General features: G+C 38.0%; 1 protein-coding gene across 1 annotated transcript in view; it reads right to left on the bottom strand.

Moving 5' to 3' along the window:
• Positions 1–719: 719 nt before the first annotated feature.
• Positions 720–19,377, bottom strand: part of efna5a (ephrin-A5a) — a 50,901-nt gene continuing 32,243 nt past the window's right edge. Inside the window, exons 2-5 of the mRNA XM_081391745.1 lie at positions 13,509–13,801; positions 3,828–3,893; positions 3,611–3,685; positions 720–3,494 (exon numbers count right to left, since the gene is read on the bottom strand). Coding sequence (XP_081247871.1) covers positions 3,370–3,494; positions 3,611–3,685; positions 3,828–3,893; positions 13,509–13,801 — 559 coding nt within the window. The 3' untranslated portion in view covers positions 720–3,369. The remainder of the gene's footprint in view (positions 3,495–3,610; positions 3,686–3,827; positions 3,894–13,508; positions 13,802–19,377) is intronic.

The following is a 19,377-nucleotide window of genomic DNA, read 5'->3' as shown; positions in this document are numbered from 1 at the left end:
AAACTTTGTGAATATAAATAATTACAATAAAATGCTTTAAATACATCTAATATTAATTAATTTATGTCTCAATAAGGTAAAAAGCAGGAAACTGCTGAAATGCATCGTGGCGTATGGAATGAATTTCAGTTGTCCTTTTTAACCACATTCTGTCTGTTTTTTTTTAAAGGTCAGGGGGCAAAAATAGAACAAGGCACCAAGTATTTAGAGGCAAATCAGCAAGAACACTAGACAGGATTCAACACCATGAATTCCCCTGAAGCCTATTCTTGTTTAAACTGGCCGATGCCCAAGAGCGAGCACTCGCTCATTAATATTCATTGACACCTGAGTGTAATAATAATGATGGGCAAATGTTACCATTTCTATCCCTCACTCGTTGAACAATCAGTTATCAGAAATCCCTGTATGCCTTGGTATAATTCTGTGTTTAATAAGGATTTGAAAGAAAACTGCGGGTTTCTTAAGGCTCGGCTAAATCCTGAAACACTGGGATAAAATAAAGTGCTGGAATTTGCTGCCAAATAATGTTTTCACACTGTCAGTTCATTGGAAAGCTCGGAAATTATTATTTCAATATTATTTTAATTGTATCATCCCCTGAAACGGTAGAATACAGTAAATACAACCGTCTCCATTATACTAACCCATTGGATAATGGAAATGAATAACATCCTAAAATAGTAAATGTAAAAATGAGAGAGAGGAAGATGATTCTTACAACAGTGACAAATTTATTTAATCATTTATTTGAGCTGCTCCAGCAAGTGTATTTACAAACAATGGCATTTAAAGATATAAAAACGTGTCATATCATAATGCAAGTCAGCACTGTACCGTCAAGGGACGTCACAGCAAATGTCTAATATTCAGGCAACACAGCCAAGAAGCTAAGGGAAATGGTGGTTTAGATATCATGGTCTTCACAGCTGTATGAAGAAGCAGGTGTGAAAAGAATTAGGAAATGAAAACACTGAAGAAATAGTTTCTGGGATAAAACCGATGAGAGAATATAAGAACATGACTGCCTTGTGGTGAAAAATGCAGAAAGTTCAATGAGATAGTTGTTACTCTGACCTCAAACGGGACTTTTGCACATGGACAAAAACAGACAAAGCAGGTGTTATATGGAATCCTGATTAAAATCTACTAAAAATGTCCTTCTAGGTTTGTTCCCATGACAATAAATTGATAACAGCATTTTTTTGTTGTGCATTTTTAAAAAATGTAGATGGGTTTTGAGGCATATGATTTAATTATAGTACAGTGGTGCTTTTGAGGATGGACCAGCACACATTCCTAGTTGTCTTCATGAATACTGAACCGTTTAACTGTTGCTCAAAATAGAACTAAAACTAAAACAAATGTTTAAATTAAATAAAAGAAGTATTCTGATTGAAAATGTACTTAAAAAGTGTATTTGATATTATGCTTCTTTTTTACTGGAATATTCCAAATGTTTCATTTCATTTATCACATCGCTATATGATATGATGCTAGGCAACGTACGGATACATAGCATCCATAGGACCCATGTGCTCCTGTATAACCAGTGTAAAAGAACCATAGAAGCTAGCCTACTCAAAAATAGCCGTACATCGTATTAAAAACATCGTATTATGTGGCTTACCCAACTGTCGATACGTAGATGTGAATGAAAAACATGGAAACCATTCGAGCAAGGAGAACAGGGACTGGGGCAAATATTTACCCTGTTTTTGTGTCTGTAAAGGCCATTACTATTGATCCCAGCAGGAGATCTCATCTTTCTCCATCTCTGGCCAAGTTCACAAGAGTAACGCTAGCCCCGCGGCTAAACTGGACACCGCGCTCCTCCTGTGCTGCTGTCGATTTTTTAATTCCAGAAATAACCCACATGAGGCCTCGCAGTATGTGGTCTGCATGCCAGGCACTTTGGACAACATCAAAGAGCCTATTAAATCACGTTAGGGTGTCAGCTGCCACCGGGGTGGAAGCGACGCACCGCTACTGTTTCAGTAGATCCCAGATGAGCTTTTAGAGCGCACAGCTCCGTATTGAAAAAGTAAATAAATACAAAACAGCATGGTTGAAATGCACTTTGATAAAAGAAAAGTCCATGTGAGGATAGAAGAAAATAACTGAATTACTTTCACTTTATGCCTAGAAAAAAGAATCCTTGAAACCGTTTTTTACATAATTAGTTCAATTGGCAGAGGTATGAGCTCAAATTGTTGACTGAATTCAAATGTTAATGCGGTTCATTTTGGTTACTCTAGGGTAAAAAGACAAAACTAAGCCATTTCCCCCTCCCGCCCATCCATAACAATGGACCCCTTTAAGGAGTGACGTGACCCCTGACGGACATGATATGTAAAAGTACAACAGTTTTTTCCCCCTGATATCAATTCAAGAATTGACTCGCTAAGATACTAAACCATAATCAGAAGTTACTCTGCAATGCGGTTGTTATTCGTATAAACCAAGGTAAGTTGACTGAAGCTAGGCATTTTGTGTTCCTTTCTCCTGAATTCTGGCTGATGACTAGCACAACAAGTGTCAAGAGCACTAAGACTGAACAATAAATAAGAAAAGTATGATTCACCAAACAAATTAGTATATTCACTCAAATGATTGATCAGTGAGGCTCCGTACTCCTAACAAAACATCGATTTTGGCAGCTACACATGAGCATTTTACTTCAAGAACACCATATCTGCGTTTCAGTCCCATGTACACCTGTACACAATGTACAAAAAGAGTGCTTATCTTTTTCTTTTATCTACGAAAACTCTTCAAAAACGTCACCGTTCACCTGAGCACCTGAGTCAACGTGGACTACTCTGGTTTAGATATTAAAACGCTCCATGCTCTCCCTTTTATAAGGGTTGCTATCAGGCAACAATTTGCCATGATATCTAGTAGAGTCAGCAGTTGAGTCCATAGTGACGACGTTTACCCACAATGCAAGTGGAGAGATCCCTCAGATAGTCCTCTTGGTCTGTTATAAGACTTCTCTTTTCTGGACGGCAACACAGAAAGAGGTCTTTGTGAAAAAGTCATTTTCTTCCTCTGCCCCCAATTACAAGGCCCTCTCCAGCATTACATAAGGGCACTGAGAGGACACGGACCTATTTTTGTATACGTGTCATAGTTTAGTGGGTTTTATTTGTGTGTACAAGAGTGGTTTTTTTTCTTTTCTTTTCATGGGATAGAGATTTTGTTCATTGAAACCCATCCAGTTATATCGTCAAAAGATGAGAAGGACAAATCGTTGCGTCTTCCTGCGCGAGAAACTACTTTTCAGTTGAGAGAAAGATGTTCCTTAAAAGTGCTCGATCACGAGTCCTCCTGTATACTTCAGGTGTGTCACTGAGCTCATAAGGGATGCTATAAGGAGGACAGTGAAGCCAAAAGAACCAGCGCTGAGGCCAACAAGGGCCCTACAGTCTGAAAGCGTCCGGCACCGTTGACATCACTTCGGGATGGTTCGGCAGATTCATGACTCGTTCCATCTAAATGGAGAAAAGAAAGTAGTATTAAAAGAGGTTTATAATACCTAAGTGTGCAAAAACATTTGACATTACTGACAGTTTTAAATATGGAAATGCCTTTGACATCCAATACGAACCATTATTATTTTCTATGGAGTTGATGCTTCCATCATTGATCTTGTCAATGCGGTCGTGACTTTTCTCACAGTTGTCTGAGGGAGAAACATAAAACAGGGTGTTGTCAGGGTCATGACATCATCTTTAACTATTCCAGCAGTGATAAACGATGAAATTGCAACCATGTTTTGTCAGAAGCCATGCCAGGATCTCTCCTGAGGGGCTTGTAAAACTTACTCGCAGGTCTGACGAAAACTTTCAGCTTCAAGCAGCTCCGCCTCCCATTTTCATTGACTGTAGATGCTGTGGAAACATTTTAGATAGTCAATATTAGGCTCAATCGATCCATGGTGCACATTGTTTAATACATCAAGTCATTTTTTTAGCTTTAGATACATTACAGGGCACAACTGGCCTGGTCAGATACGCAGATTACGCGCACTGCCAAACATTTCATCAAGTCATTTAGCTAATGCTTTTTTCCAAAGCGACTTGCAAATGAGCTACAACAAGTCATTTATCAGAAGAGACAATATTTACAGTGCACAATGCTTCACATGTGAGCAGCCATTTATTTGACTGATTCCTCCAACAACAAAAGACAAAATCTCAAATTTAGCCAGTTGAAGTTAGAAAATGATTTCTTTTTTGACATGCTTTCCAAAAAGGTAAAAGCAAAACAGCTTCACAGGCTCAAGGCCACTAGGATCATTTGTTTCAGGTTTAGTCTATCAGTATATCTCTCAGATGTTACCTGTCTTAGCAGTTTGCGGCTATCTACATGCAAAGGCCTCATTTGAATGCTTCCACCGGCCTCAGAGGGATGTACAATCAGCATTCATTTAGGTTCTTACTGATAGACGCAGACGGTGCTACATTTGCTATGCTGTTACCCTTGTCATCTCAACCATGAGCCATGTTTCTCAATTTGTCCTCTCCATAAAGAAAAGCTTATTAGTGCTTTAAGAAGAACAGGTAGACAGCCTCTCTCTCCACTGTCCTCTCTTTGTGCAGTACATAATGCAATCTGGCATAGTCAGGGAGTGATGCAAATGAGGACCGGTGGGGTGCAGGGGAAAGAAGGCTTGGTATTTTTTCCCACAGATCACTCTGGATGTAAAGGTGACTAGGTAATGAGCAATGCAACAGACTTCAATAAATCCCCTTCAAAGCCTCAAAGTAATATGTGTGGACTGCACAAAATGCAATTTCCTTATAGCCAACACAATATGTTCTTGATAATTCAATTGGTGAAGCTCGCTTTCACTGATGTGGACATGTGCTCCACTGTGATTTCAGTTTTTCATGATGAAAAAAAAATAAAACCTAGACGCAGATGTCTTGTTTTTCTGGTTGAATGCCTAAAATTTGGATTATTTGACAATTTGCATACGTCAGCATAAATAAGATAAGACTAATGTTCACAGCACATACGGTCCATTAGTGGCAGGGTGATGAATTAGTCTTTCTTTCCCTTTAAATTTGTTTACTGGCAGCAACTATTTATTGAACACCCTCATCTTAAACACAGACATCCCTAACAACAGGTTGTACTGTATATATATATATATATATATTTTTACCGGACAGACAATTTGTGCTACATCTTTCCGAGCTCTTTTCCTAACCTCTGCTGGTTGTGACCTTTTCACAAGCCTCTTAGATGTTGATTGGTCACTACATACATCAACACCTACTACTTAAAGCTGTACTGGCAGCTAGTAACATTAACAGCTGCAAATGACAGATCACAGGCCGAAAGAAACACCTGCCACTAAAAGCTCTGTAATCAGCTGTGATGATACAAATGACTTCTGTTCAGTCCATAGACCATATCGCCAGTGACTCTGAACTGCTGAACCTTACATCATCTCCTCCAGTCCAGCCCGGCGTCATATACTGACGCTTTTGACATTTCGTTGACATCGTAACCCTAACCCTACACCAGACCTAAACCTACCCATAACCGAACAAAGCTCTGTGCGTGTCATATTGACGCTAAAGGGTGCCATGTGCGTTGGATATAGACGAAATGTCAAAAACGTCAGTATATGACGCCCTAGGATGAGAATGCGTTGTCCAGTCATACTTCATGAATCCACAGTACTGGTTCATTGAGGAAATATATAGGTCATTGAGTATATAAGAGTGTCTATGATAAAGAAGTGGAGAGTGGAAAAATGTTTAAAGAGTTTAAAATGCATATGCTGAGTTCTCAGCAAGTAAAGGTGCAATAGTTGATCTGGGAAATGCTAACTTTAGCCTGCTAGCATTGAAAGCATATGATCCCACCCACCCTGCAAACTGCCGTTCAAAGCCCCGCCTCCTCCAAAACACATGAACGCGCACAGACCACAAGCGAGACGACCAGAAACAACGTTATGGATTGCATCATGTGTCATTCATATGGGATCAAATTCCCGCCAAATATATAGCGGTCGCGTATAAAAAAATAATAAGCGTAAATCAAAAATTTAAAAACACACGTAAAAATGTATTGCACAAACTGAAAAAAAGAATGCAAAATGATCAGAATAGCAAACAACGTGGTCACGGATCAAAATATAATAAGCGTGAATAAAGAAATAACAAGCATGAATAAAAACTTTAAACACATTAAAAGTTATTTTGCACAAAACTTAAACTTATGGTCATGCTTTGTTAAAAAGTATGGTTTTATTACTGTGTACTTTGTGCTTTCTTGCATTTTCTGCTCATATTTTACTCTTTTGTACGCTTGTGATGTTTTTCTCTTCGCTCTTCTTTCTATGTTCTGCGCTTGCTCTTCCAAATGTTGCAGTTCGAGTTTCATGTAAATTAGGGCGGGCTTAAGCGTCACCATTGGTCCACTAGTTCTAGATTGACAGATACTCCTCTAACCAATCAATCGAAGAGGGGAGTTGACGTCACACCAATGCGACTCGTGGCTACTGATGCTTACTTGTTATACAGGGGAAGACGACCATCAACAGGACACCTTTAAACTGCATGTGTGCCTGCAACTCAAACTGTTGCCGGTATACGTATACCTGGCAATATGGTATAGTTAAATTCGTCATCCTAACAACGACCTGTTACAGTTATGCCTGTCTGATGATCCATCATTCACCTCTAATGCACTGGACCTGGCACCGCGAACGTCGATCTTCTCCAAGCAGCCACCACCACCTACTGGCCGTTTTACTTTCATATTTAAAATCATATTTAATCAATAACAAGGATGTGTAATGTCGGTCCTGACTCCTGGGTGCAGAGTTTAGCTCCTTCAACCCTAATCAAACACACCTGAACCAGCTAATCATCGTCTTTAGGATATTTAAGACAGGTGAGGTTTTTAATCGGAGTTGACGCTAAACTCTGCAGGACAGCGGCACTCTAGAAACAGCGTTACCTATCGCTGATGGAGATGTTACTGTATTCAAATTTTAAGCTATATTTAAAACATTAATTCTAAAGTAATATGCAATTATGTAGCTATGTAAGTAAACACAGTAAGTTTGTAATAAACCACTGTATTAAATTCAACTGGTTTCTCTATATCTTCTCTGTAACACAATCATTTTCAATAATCTTGTCAAATTTGGCGAGGTTAATAAAAAAAAGGTAGGCAATGCGTAGCGGCGAAAGGTCAAAGTCCTAAAGTCTTCAGACAATGGCCGTTTTTAACTTAGTTTTTGCGACGAATTGTAGTGTTTCATAATTGCAGGATGTTTCGCTAACAGCAGCCTTAACATATTGGCATCATGAGCCAAGTAATATTGTTTAACACCAATTACCTGTGTGCACATTAACATTCTCATGTATCTAAAAAAAAAAATGAATTTAATTATTTATGTCCAGAGTTCAGATAGCTTTACTGCTTGAAAGTCTTTGTAAAGTTAAATTGAACTGCCGTCTTCCCTTGTAAGTGTAGCACTCCTGAAAAAGAGTATAATGATTAAAGAAAAATGAAACAAAAGAGAGTGCAGCAGTGCTTCTTTGTTGTTATATTTACTCAGAATGAAGTGCTTCACGGGCGCGCACCACCCACTGAAGTGTGCGGTGACGTAATCACGCTGGTATGCCAAGCGAAAATAATTAATTTAATAAATGCACATATCAAAGCACAAATAAGAAATTGAACAGTATATAAAAGTATTAGAAAATAACATTTTAGTATATTATAATGGGATTGAAGAAATGTACAAACATAAACAGCTTGTACCACGAGTCGCATTAGTGTGACGTCAACTCCCCTCTTCGATTGATTGGCTAGAGGAGTATCTGTCAATCTAGAACTAGTGGACCAATGGTGACGCTTAAGCCCGCCCTAATTTACATGAAACTCGAACTGCAACATTTGGAAGAGCAAGCGCAGAACATAGAAAGAAGAGCGAAGAGAAAAACATCACAAGCGTACAAAAGAGTAAAATATGAGCAGAAAATGCAAGAAAGCACAAAGTACACAGTAATAAAACCATACTTTTTAACAAAGCATGACCATAAGTTTAAGTTTTGTGCAAAATAACTTTTAATGTGTTTAAAGTTTTTATTCATGCTTGTTATTTCTTTATTCACGCTTATTATATTTTGATCCGTGACCACGTTGTTTGCTATTCTGATCATTTTGCATTATTTTTTTCAGTTTGTGCAATATATTTTTACATGTGTTTTTAAATTTTTGATTCACGCTTATTATTTTTTTATACGTGACCGCTATATATTTGGCGGGAATTTGATCCCATACATTCACCAGTGAGAAAACTTTATAGTAGTGAGGGGAGAAACAGAAGCACTTGCTTGCATACATAAGTATGTGATTGTGAAATGAGTCAGAAGTTGAGCTGTTGACATAAAGGAAAGAATGCACTCTATTTCAGCTTAATTCATATGCGATTTCAGGACATAGAGGCAACACAGTTAAATCTCAATGAATTATCTGCATAGGGCAATCATTCGGACCGAATTAAATGATTGATGATGTATATTTATAAAAATACATTTAGACCGCTTAATATAGTGATTGCTATCAGGATATGAGGAGAATTTCAAACAGCATAACAAAAAAATAAAATAATTCTGTAGAGAATCACATATTTAATTCTTTATATTTACGTTGGTATCAAAACTTATATAATTTTATATACAATCTTAAGTTTAATGACTCAAGTAAAAAATTTATAAATATACAATGTACATATAATATATATATAGCAAATTGAGTAAAATATATAATTTGAATTGTAATTTTGATTATCAAAATATATTATATATTGAATTATATATATATATATATATATATATTGCTTTTTTTGAGAAATATATAAAAAATTTTAAGTATTAATTAAGGTGTTTACAATCGCATACATTTAAGAATTTAAGTTGTAATGAAATGTGTAATTACTTTTTCCTTTTGACTTAGAGTCACTAAACTGAAAATGTTACAGAAAATTATATAAGTTAAGAAACATATTAATAAGAGACGTTTGACCTTGACAGTCATTCAAGTCATTGAATAAGTGAACTGTATTTTAATGTCTTTTTTTTTATAAATTAAAATATTTTTTTTTTAAAAAGGCTTGCCATTGAACCATATATCTGTTTAACACTTTAAACCACCATGAAAGTGCCAAGATGAAGCTATAACAGGATCTGTTGCCTGTAGAGGGAAGAAAAAGAAACAAGAGGAAGACACATTGGAAGAAAAGAATTATAACTCTTTTCCCCATTAGCTGACTGGCTCATCTTTGAGCTTGCAGACATTCCCATAATGCACCATGGCTCTTCTAGCCTTGACCCCCATGATTCCCTGCTGTGTGGGGTCTCCAGCTGCACTTAATCTGCTGTCTCTCTTCTCATCCCCACACCCTCATGACTGCGGGGAGAGGTTGGGTTAAATCAATGTGCTTATATGCTGTCTACACTGACATACTGGGGCTTATAAACCCTTAATCATGTCCACACAAGCATATTTCCTTTGATATGGCTGAAATTGCTTTTGTCTCATTCCTCAAGTCTAGTCTAGTTTGGAGCAGGATACCAGTGTTGATTGGAAACACTTTACACACACACTGTACATCACAACCTTATGTGGGCTACTACCATAATAAATAACATCTGAGTGTGAGTGTGCAAACAGAGTATTGCATAATGTAGTGTTAGTATTACCACAGAGTCCAGAATTAACTTTTTGCCCAGAGACGTTACTAGGATGCCATCCCGGGGTGGGCATTTGGATATGTGAGGTCAGTGGGAGACTGCGGATGAAAGATGTGCACGAGTGAACACTGCTGTCTATACAGGGATTCATGACTGATGACAAGGAGTGCGAAATCGCAGAAAAACATTTAAAAAAAATCAATTTTAGCGGCAACATCACACACTAAAGAAAGCTATATTTGTTAACCCGACACAGGTTGTTTCTCCCATTTTTTTAAACAAAGAAAGAATTTTATGCAGATAAAATGACTAATCTCAAATATATATTCTGACTAAGGGCTGGTTCACACAGAGATGAAGGTGAGAAGAATTACAAAATAAAGCGCAAGGTCTAGAGACATTTTTTGAAAGTTTAATTTATTTCAATTTGAGCACCGTGTTTTTAGAAAGCCGTGTCATGTCGTGTGAGATCCTGCAAAAGATGCGAGCGCAATGGTTGAAGACCATTCAGATTACACCGATTAACAGAACACAGGTGATACAGATGACGATGATGACTAAACAGGTGATACAACTGAACTGATAATGACAGTAACCATGGAAACGAAGGAATGGCGGGAAAAGAACAAAGGAAAACAGGAACAAATCAAAACACAAACCGAAGTCCAAACATGACAGCGGCATCATACGCGAGGTTAAACAGTTATACAAATGTGAAGACCACCTATCTATTCTTGACATTAAAGTAAGAAATATTTAATGTGTGTCGCCACATGGGTTATGTAAAAAAAAAGCTTTAGACCCATGATAAACTTCTGATGATCGACTGTGCAAGTTAAAAAAAGTCATAACAAATGGTTTGTCCACAGTTAAACTTTTAATCTTACAGCTTGATTCAACAAAATATTAAGTTTTAGTTCTTTATGAAGTTATCAGTTACTGGCAAGTCACTCACTATTTACTCATCAAAGCAAATTTTTACTTGCAAATTGCACTTGATAAGTATTCATTTTGGAGTACTGTATATGTGCACGAATGCTCAATGCCAACAAGAAAACAATTCTCTGATTTCAAGGCTCTCACCAAAATTCTTTTAACATAAACTGTGGCAATAATCAACAGTCTTGGCCGTATTAGGCGGATTTCATGGGTGGCTTATATGACAAACTCTCATTTTGACAGTCATCAGAATTCCCTCGCTGTCAGCATGCGGTGTGAAACTAACCTCTCATTGACAGACATTAAGACTAGACTACTACACCAACTCTGCTTATTCAAAGACACACTACACTGTCGTGGCCCGAGCTGCTCATCCACGTCTCCTATCCCACACGGCCGACACCAGATCCCTGTGTAGTTATCCACCCGAGCTGCAGACGACCCGGGGCAATAAACCTCCCAGACACCACTATTCCAGCTATGGGTTGAGAGATCAGATGTGATGTAACTGAGAAGTCTGATAAATGAGGGAAAGATGGATGGATGCTCCGTCTTTGAGATAAGACACACACCTATCTCTTTTCTTGTGCATTCTTGAGTGCTTAGAGAGCGCTTTGTAATACGGGTATAATTTTGGCTCAGGTAGTGACTACACCACTTATAAGTAAACCGCAAAGTACAGAATTCTTATCAAAGCTACAAATCAGATCTTCCTTTAAGCACAAAGTGGGAATGTTTCAGGTTTACCTTACCCTACATTATGAAGATGGAGGGACTAGACTACAAATAGCAGTCGTGGTCTTTTGAAGCGGGCTCATATCAGACAGCCTGCACTGCCGTTGGCCCCGCTCACGCAGGAGGGAGAGGCCAACTAAAAACCTTTCCTTGAAATTGGATTTCTATCCTCTGAGATTAAGATCAGACTTCCACATCGGCCATATTGGAAAAACATGCTGCCTTGAGCCGTTCAGGATTGTGAGTTCAACTGCAGTCATCAGAGCATGTTCACATTTGACCTGCAGGGCCGGGCCCTCTGATCCCCCGCGATCGCTTCCTGAGCGGGCCGGGCACGCTGACTGACAGCACAGAGACCGCGCTTGTCACCCTCTGCTCTCCTGGAGCGACCCCCTCACTCAGAATGATTAGCCACCACACCAGCTAACAAAGACATTCTGTCTAACGAAATCCTGACAGGCAGACATCAAACTAATGAAGGGAATGATTAAGAAAAACTGAATGTTTTTTTGCCTCTTGCTATAATCTGTATTTTAAAAAATAATAATTTTCTATACAGTATGTATCAAATCTGCAAAAATAATACTATATATATACAGGTATAAATACAAATATATATAAACATTTTTATTTTAATATTTTTTATATATAATGTATATGCAAAATAATGCAATGTTTTTATAGCAACATAGACTTAAATTTTATTTATGTTTTTAAACAGTATATCAAATTTAATTGTAAATAATGTAAAAATATAACAGTAAACAAAATAAAATTATTTTATATTATAATTATAATCTTTAAAAAATTGAAATTATATACACACAAATACACAATATATACAGTATATACTGTATGTGCGTGTGTGTGTATATATATATATATATATCAATAAAAAATAAATAAATTTATAATTATATATTTTTTTATTAGCCAACCACTCAAATAGCTTTTTTATAGAACAACTTAGTTAAAAAAAATACTTAAATATTTTCTGTTATTTTTTGTTTATACTTTAAAACTGTTTCTGATATAATTAAGATTACTGAAAGCCACTGTCTACTTGAGATTACATTGAGAAACTTCCTCTTCTCCTGAGAGAGCCCGTAACAGTTAAATCATGACACTGAGTCACACAGTGCGCTATGAATTCTTGTTTTCCAAGTCGAATTAACAGTAAAATCCCTCATAGTACCTGACAGCTCCATCACTTCCGTTGAGATGTTTCCCATCCTATTATTCTTATTCACAGGCCTTCAGGGAAAAAAGTCCATTTTACCATGTTGCAATGTCTCAGATAGACACCCACATTCATGCAAAACATCCATATCTCCTGCTGGGATCTAACCCCTGAATGCTATGTACTGTGCATTCCTATCTGTCTTTTTTTCGCAGTCTCCATGTACTTATCTCCTGCTTCTACCACTTCCCCCTCCTCATTCTCCTTCTCCTTCACATCTCATAAAAACATGTCCATCATTTTATGCGCCCATGAGATCTGTCAGATCATCAGGTCGGATTCCGCCAAATCAAACGCTCCACATCTCCTGCGTGCGCCTGCATAAATGAACCCATTGCGGCCCTGAGCAGTCCGAGCAGTCGGACCACTCCTGTGCCTTATTTTGTCTTCCCACTCCCGCCCTGTAGGGATCTGACTCCAGTTGTAAAAACATGGGTTTAGATGCTTGTTTTTAAGAGCCCTCTCACGAGCAAACGAAAGCTGAGACTAGGAGTTTGTAACAAAGACCCTTTAGTGGTAGACCAGAATGTTTTTCCCTGAGGTTCATGTTTTCCTTGTAGTCTGTTTGCCAAGACTCCTGAAAAACAAAGTCATACTTGGCAATGACTTCCTTTTCTTAATGCTCGTAATCAGATATGCGTCTTAAAAGTATACTATTAAATGTAAGACTTGTGTTGCGTTATCCTCCGTGAAGACGCTAATACAACATCCTTCTCAAAGCAATGCAAAAATTTTTCCACTGAAAACCAACCTTACAAATCTATTTAACATGCACAGTGTTGGGTTTTGGATACAAAGACCATAAAACATCATTGGGATACAAATCACTGCTGCACAAAAAAAAAAAAAATCAAAATGATACTCACAGATATAGTAATATTCTCTGCCTGGACGAAATTCGAAACCCAATGAGAATGGTGTGAAGAGCTGAAACTTCTCGGAGAACTTCAGGGGCCCGTTGGGCGAGTGAGGCCGGTTGCACTCCCAGCGCTTGAAACCTTTCGCCGTGTAGTCGCAAGAACTGTAGCCGTCGTAGTTGACCATATAGAGGACGTAGCGCTCCGTCCTCTCCTCAGGGATCGCGTCCATGTAGTGGGGACAGTATACGTCCAAATAATCATTAATGCATACGTCGATGTGGTAGTCTCCTCGGATGAACCTGTGAAAAGGAGAGAGGCCTCAGTGAGTATATATTATATGAAATATTAGCGATGCAGTTATTCTCATTCGTATGTTTTACTAGCCATCGAGCCCCTACATCACAGAAAGGCCACTTCTGGAGGAAGCCACTTATTTCAGGGCAATTACCGCAAATGTGAAAGCACGTAAATCATCCAATCTGAGTCCGCTAGGGCTCACTGAGGATCACGAGGAAAATTCATAATCCTGTCGTTGACGTGGATGCTTTAAATACTCCTGAAAGAATGAGTTTTCCATGGGTGAGAGATGACAGCTTGAAATATGGCACTCTGAGGAATGTTTTGGAAGAAAAAATGTGCATCTCTCGTGCCAAAACAGCCAACTATTCCAGATTTACATCTTGTTTATTATAAATCGAGATGACCTCGAGAGGATCTAACCAAATATGAATGTCAACAGAATGTGCACAAATTCATTTTGACAAGGAAGCAATTTAAAAACATTGATTCCCATAGGCTGCATATAAGAGTTTAGCGGAGATGGATACGCTCTGGTCAGATTCATTTAGAGTCACTGCAGAAAATATTATTTTTTCCACCAAGACTGAGTAAGGTGACGCAAGCGAACGTGACCGTGGTCCAGTGACTCGGCTTAAACATGAAGGATGCTCAGGATTTGGTGGGAATTTTCGGGGTGTAAGCCGGTGTACACCCAGCAGAACCCCTGGGGAAAGCCAGATGAGCTTCCAGGCTAATGTGAGTATAGTGTTGCTATCCTGATGTGGACAGAAGCACAGCTGTGCACGCTGACACAAAGATTTCCACTCATTACGGACAATAAAAGACTATTGAGAGCAGATGGAGCTCGAGACCTATCAGATTATCATTATGTGGGTTTCAAACTCACTGCTGGAATACTGCGTTTCCCTGTAGGTTTGGTCGGCTTGGCGGTGGTTTGTGTGCGTGAACGCATGTTTGGCAGTGTGTGGGGCTGTGTATCGATGCTGCTTGAAGTCTGCAAGCACTTTAGGGCTATTTTGAACAGCTATTGTTTACTACTTTTGGGAGCTACATTATTTGGGAAAGCAAAGTTTCAGCTGTGAAAAACATACTTTCTGAGTGATCACACAGTCCAATGTTTCCAGCTCAAAATCTGGAATTTGAAAGTGTTGAACGTTTTTTTTTTTTTTTTTATCATTGGGGACTGGCAAAAACAAAGCTATTTCCTGATTAAATTTATTGGCTTCTTGTGTTTCCTGTCATCTTATAAAGTGGAATGATTCAATCTAGCGTTGACAAAATCAGTGTAAGCCTACAGATTTGTCCAGTGTCCAGAACATAGGATCATGGAATACAAAACAAGGAACACACTTTTCAAAAAAAAGTAAAAGCATTAGTTATCATGAACTAGCATTTATAAATGTTGGTTCATATTAAATGTACATATACTAATAAATCTCTAACATTTAAAGTTATACACTATCATTTAAAAGTTTAGGGGTGGCAAGTTTTTTTTATGTTTTTCACAGAAATCTTTAATGCTTGCCAAGGCTGCATTTATCTGATAAAAAAAAACAGTAAATCAGAAATATTGTGAAATAAATATTATCACAATTTAAAATAACTCTTTTCACTTTAATATATTTTAAAGTGTAATTTATTCATGTGATTGCAAATCATGAAAAATGAATTCTTCAGAAATCAGTCTAATATGTGCTGTATATATAATATATGCTGATTTGGTGTTCAAAAACATTTCTTATTATTATCAACATTGAAAACAGTTGTGCTGCTTAATATTTTTGTGGAAGCTGCTGCATTTTTTGCAGGATTCTTTGATCATGAGGAATACAAAGTTCAAAAGATCAGAATTTATTTGAATGTAACAGAAATCTTTTGTAACATTACAAAGTGTTTTTTACATCAATTTAATGCATACTTGCTGAATTAAAAGTATTAATTTCTTTCAAAAAAAAAATAAAAATGAAAAAACTTGACCCAAAACATTTGAACAGCTGTGTCATTTTACATTTAACTATTATGAGTAAACATGAATTGACAATAAGTAATATTATATTTATAAATTAACATTAACATTAAATGCTGTAACAGGGTTTGTTTATTGTAAAAGTCATTTGCTTATTGCTTGCTTATTGTAAAGTATCACTTTTTTTTTCATTCAATATCTCAAACTAAGCTTTAAATTAGTGCAAAAACGGTAGAGGCATGGCGCTAGCAACACAAAGATCAATTTCCAGGGTATGCATGAACTAATATAAAAAGTACATCTTTAATGCACTGTAAGTCACTTTTGATAAAAGCATTTGCCAAATACATAAATATACTGTGAAATGTAGTTCTAGTCAAAGCGAATGACGTTTCACCTGTCACATGGGGAATATCTTTGCTAGAGGATACTAAAAGATCATTTTCCCTGGGTCAAAAAGTCTGAAGACCAGACAACAATATATTAGCTCTCTGGACAACAACACCTAAAGGCAACAGAGTGCTTTTCTATGTCCCGTGTTAGAAAAATCAATGAGTGAGAGGATTGAGTCACATTGTGTCACTTTATAATATTCTTATGCAGACTCTAAATCAAATGCCACCTCAGCAATTCATTTTCAATGTGTATCAGATGAGCTCCAGCGAGTTATAAAGAGATTTGACCCTATTAAACCCAATAACAGACAAACAGCTCATCAATGTTGGGATTTCTTTCATGCGTTTGAAGAGCGATGGGCCAGCTGGTCGATAAACCACACAATGCTGTGCCAATTCATCATTAGGATTAAAAAAGAAGCTCATTAGCTTTATCTATTAGGGCTACTAACACAAACATGGCACATCGCTGCATCAGAACAAGTCTTACAACAAAAACCTCCCATAATGATAATCCCCCTATTCAGCCGATTCTCTCCATCGCTCTTTCTCTGCGTGTTCAAACAGAGGGTGATGGGTGATGACCGGGGCAGACCCGAGTCTAAAGAAAGGCAGGGCACCGGGAGGCAGTGGGTTCCAGGAGTTCATGATTAAAATTGGTTCATCCCAAGGTCAGACTCCTCAGACTTAACAATGGAATGAAAAATGAAGCAAGCTCTTCACTTAAGAATTTCCAACGGAAGCCAAATTACATAAAAAGAATTCTGAGAGGTTGCCATTGATTTTCCAATGAAGGTAAGAAACTGGCAAAAATATCAAGACAAGCCTCAGGACAAAACAGCATTATTTATTTTGATGGCAAATCTTAGAGTATTTAGGGGTTCACCAAAATGACTATTCAAATGTTCTGACATTCCAAACCTGTATGGCTTTCTTTCTCTCTTTCTTTTGAAACACAAAAGAAGATATTTTGAAATCTTACAATGAAAGTCAGTGGGGTCCGATGCTATTTAGGACCCCATTGACTTTCACTGTATGGACAAAAACAAAATAACTTGAAAAAATATTTTGCTTTTGTGTTCTACAGAAGAAAGAGAGGAACAACATGAGGGGTGAGTCATTTTTTGGGTGAACTATATTACACCTTCCTGTAGAAGGCGCTCTCGAGGCAATGACTGACGTGACTCCCAGGGGCGTCGGTCAGCTAAGCCTCGAGCCCTCCAGGCCTTTCACAATGGCACAGATGGAGGATCTCCTCCTCAGGTTACAGCTCTCGGGCCAGCCGTGGAGCAGTTGTCCCATCATTCAGTGGGGAGGCAACCGTACATCTCCCAACGCCTCAGATATCACTCATTCACCCCTTCCAAAAGAATGTCTGCCCAGAAGCATTAACATCACAGACAAACAATGGCCTGCCAGGACTTCAAGCTGTGCTGGCTTGGCAAACGCCTCAAAAGACGGATGAAGGTGAAGGAGGGGAGAAAAAGGCATATAAAAGCAGTCTCTCTGCGAGTTTCCCATGGAAAACACTCTGTGTGAGATTTTCTTGAAGAGACAAGATATATGGCTCGCTACATTAAAAACATATTGGTGTTTGTGGGAGGCATGTCTATATTTCAGAAACATTGGCAAAGGACATACAGCAGTGGATTAGAGAAAAAAGGCTTTGGTTAAGGTAGATATTTGAGGACGGATGTGTGGATAGAAGAAAGCAAGCAAACATGAGTGAGTGAGAACGGGACTATCGGTCTTGGGTGCGATTGTTGCTTGTCTAACATGTATGATATGTGGAAAATATTCACAGTGCTACAGGTTAATCTTCCTGCTCTCGTGTCGTCGTGATTAGTGGAGTGCAGTATGGTATATGTCACTCATCAAGTAACAGGACTATCCTGTGGTTAACCCTATGGGCTGATAGGGTTGAAGACACAAACACAAACGGCTGACCTTCATATCTTATATTCACAAGCTCTTGATTCAATTTGATTCTGATTCTGATTGATTTTGATTCATTTAGATTTCAGTATATTTCATAAATTATGGTCATGATCATATGGTCATAAATGATCATACATGAAAAAATCACAAGTTTTTCAGACTGATTTAAACAGGCAACATCTTTTTAAACTACTCAATAAAATTATCGGCTCATACGAATCATTTGATTTGGGAATCAGGCTACACTGGTTGAAAAAAGTAAATGTAATTGTTCACCCAAAAAATAAAATCAAGTAACCATTTACTCACTCTCATGTTGTTCCAAACCTACAGTAGTATGACTTTTTTCTTTTGTGGAACAGAAAAGAACATTTTTGTGTTTGTCTGTTTGTCCATATAATGAAAGTCAATGGGGTCCAAGACAACACTGAACCACACTGACATTTTTTTGTATGGATAAAAAACATGTAGATGTTCTTAAAACACTGTTTTTTTCTGTTCTGCAAAAGTAAAAGGGCATACAGATTTGGAATGACATGAGGGTGAGTAAATGTTCAAATAATGATCCAATCATTCCATGTTTGGGTGAATTACCTCTTTATAAATCAGTATCTCAATCGAGAAAAATCTGTATTTTTACCCACCCTAGAATAGTCTGCATTAGGTTTAGCAAAAGGTCACAAATGGGATACCCTGTGGCCTCGTGAACTTCACGGACAAGCGCAAGTAAACATGCTTCTTATAAATAACATACTTGTTTAGATTGAAAACCTCATTATCTTGAGTGGATCCTCTTTACTGCTGCAACTGAATATTGAGTAGATGCTTTACAGATCTCAAATAACTAGATTGACATGAGTGCTTGGCACCAAATATACTCTAGTGGCCCTAATGCAACATTGAGACCACATGAGGTCAGAATTAGGATCAGAGGTCATGGTTCGGCCATTATTAATGAAGGCCTCCGTATTCAAGAGACCGAATATAATGACAGCGCTGACCCTGGGGTCATTCATCTAGTGGGTGTGTATAACATCAAATTTAAGCAAACAGACAAATGTTAAGAAGAACAAATTATTTGTTAAGAAAAACAAACAAGCAACAGCTCAGCAGCACAAGCGTGAAAGAGAAAAGGGTAAGAGTCAGACTACGGACATCTAGGCAAACATGAACCTGCCTCCCAGAGCAGGCTGGAGATCTGACCTCTCCCAGAGGGGCCATTGCACGCCTCAAACTGCCCGGGTCGTTTTACAGTGCCTTGGGCAAAGCCGCTCTG

The sequence above is a fragment of the Scardinius erythrophthalmus genome (genome assembly GCF_964197995.2).
Source record: "Scardinius erythrophthalmus genome assembly, chromosome: 17".
NCBI lineage: Eukaryota > Metazoa > Chordata > Actinopteri > Cypriniformes > Leuciscidae > Scardinius > Scardinius erythrophthalmus.
The sequence above is the reverse complement of the archived record's forward strand: the minus strand, read 5'-3'. Positions and strand labels throughout refer to the sequence as shown.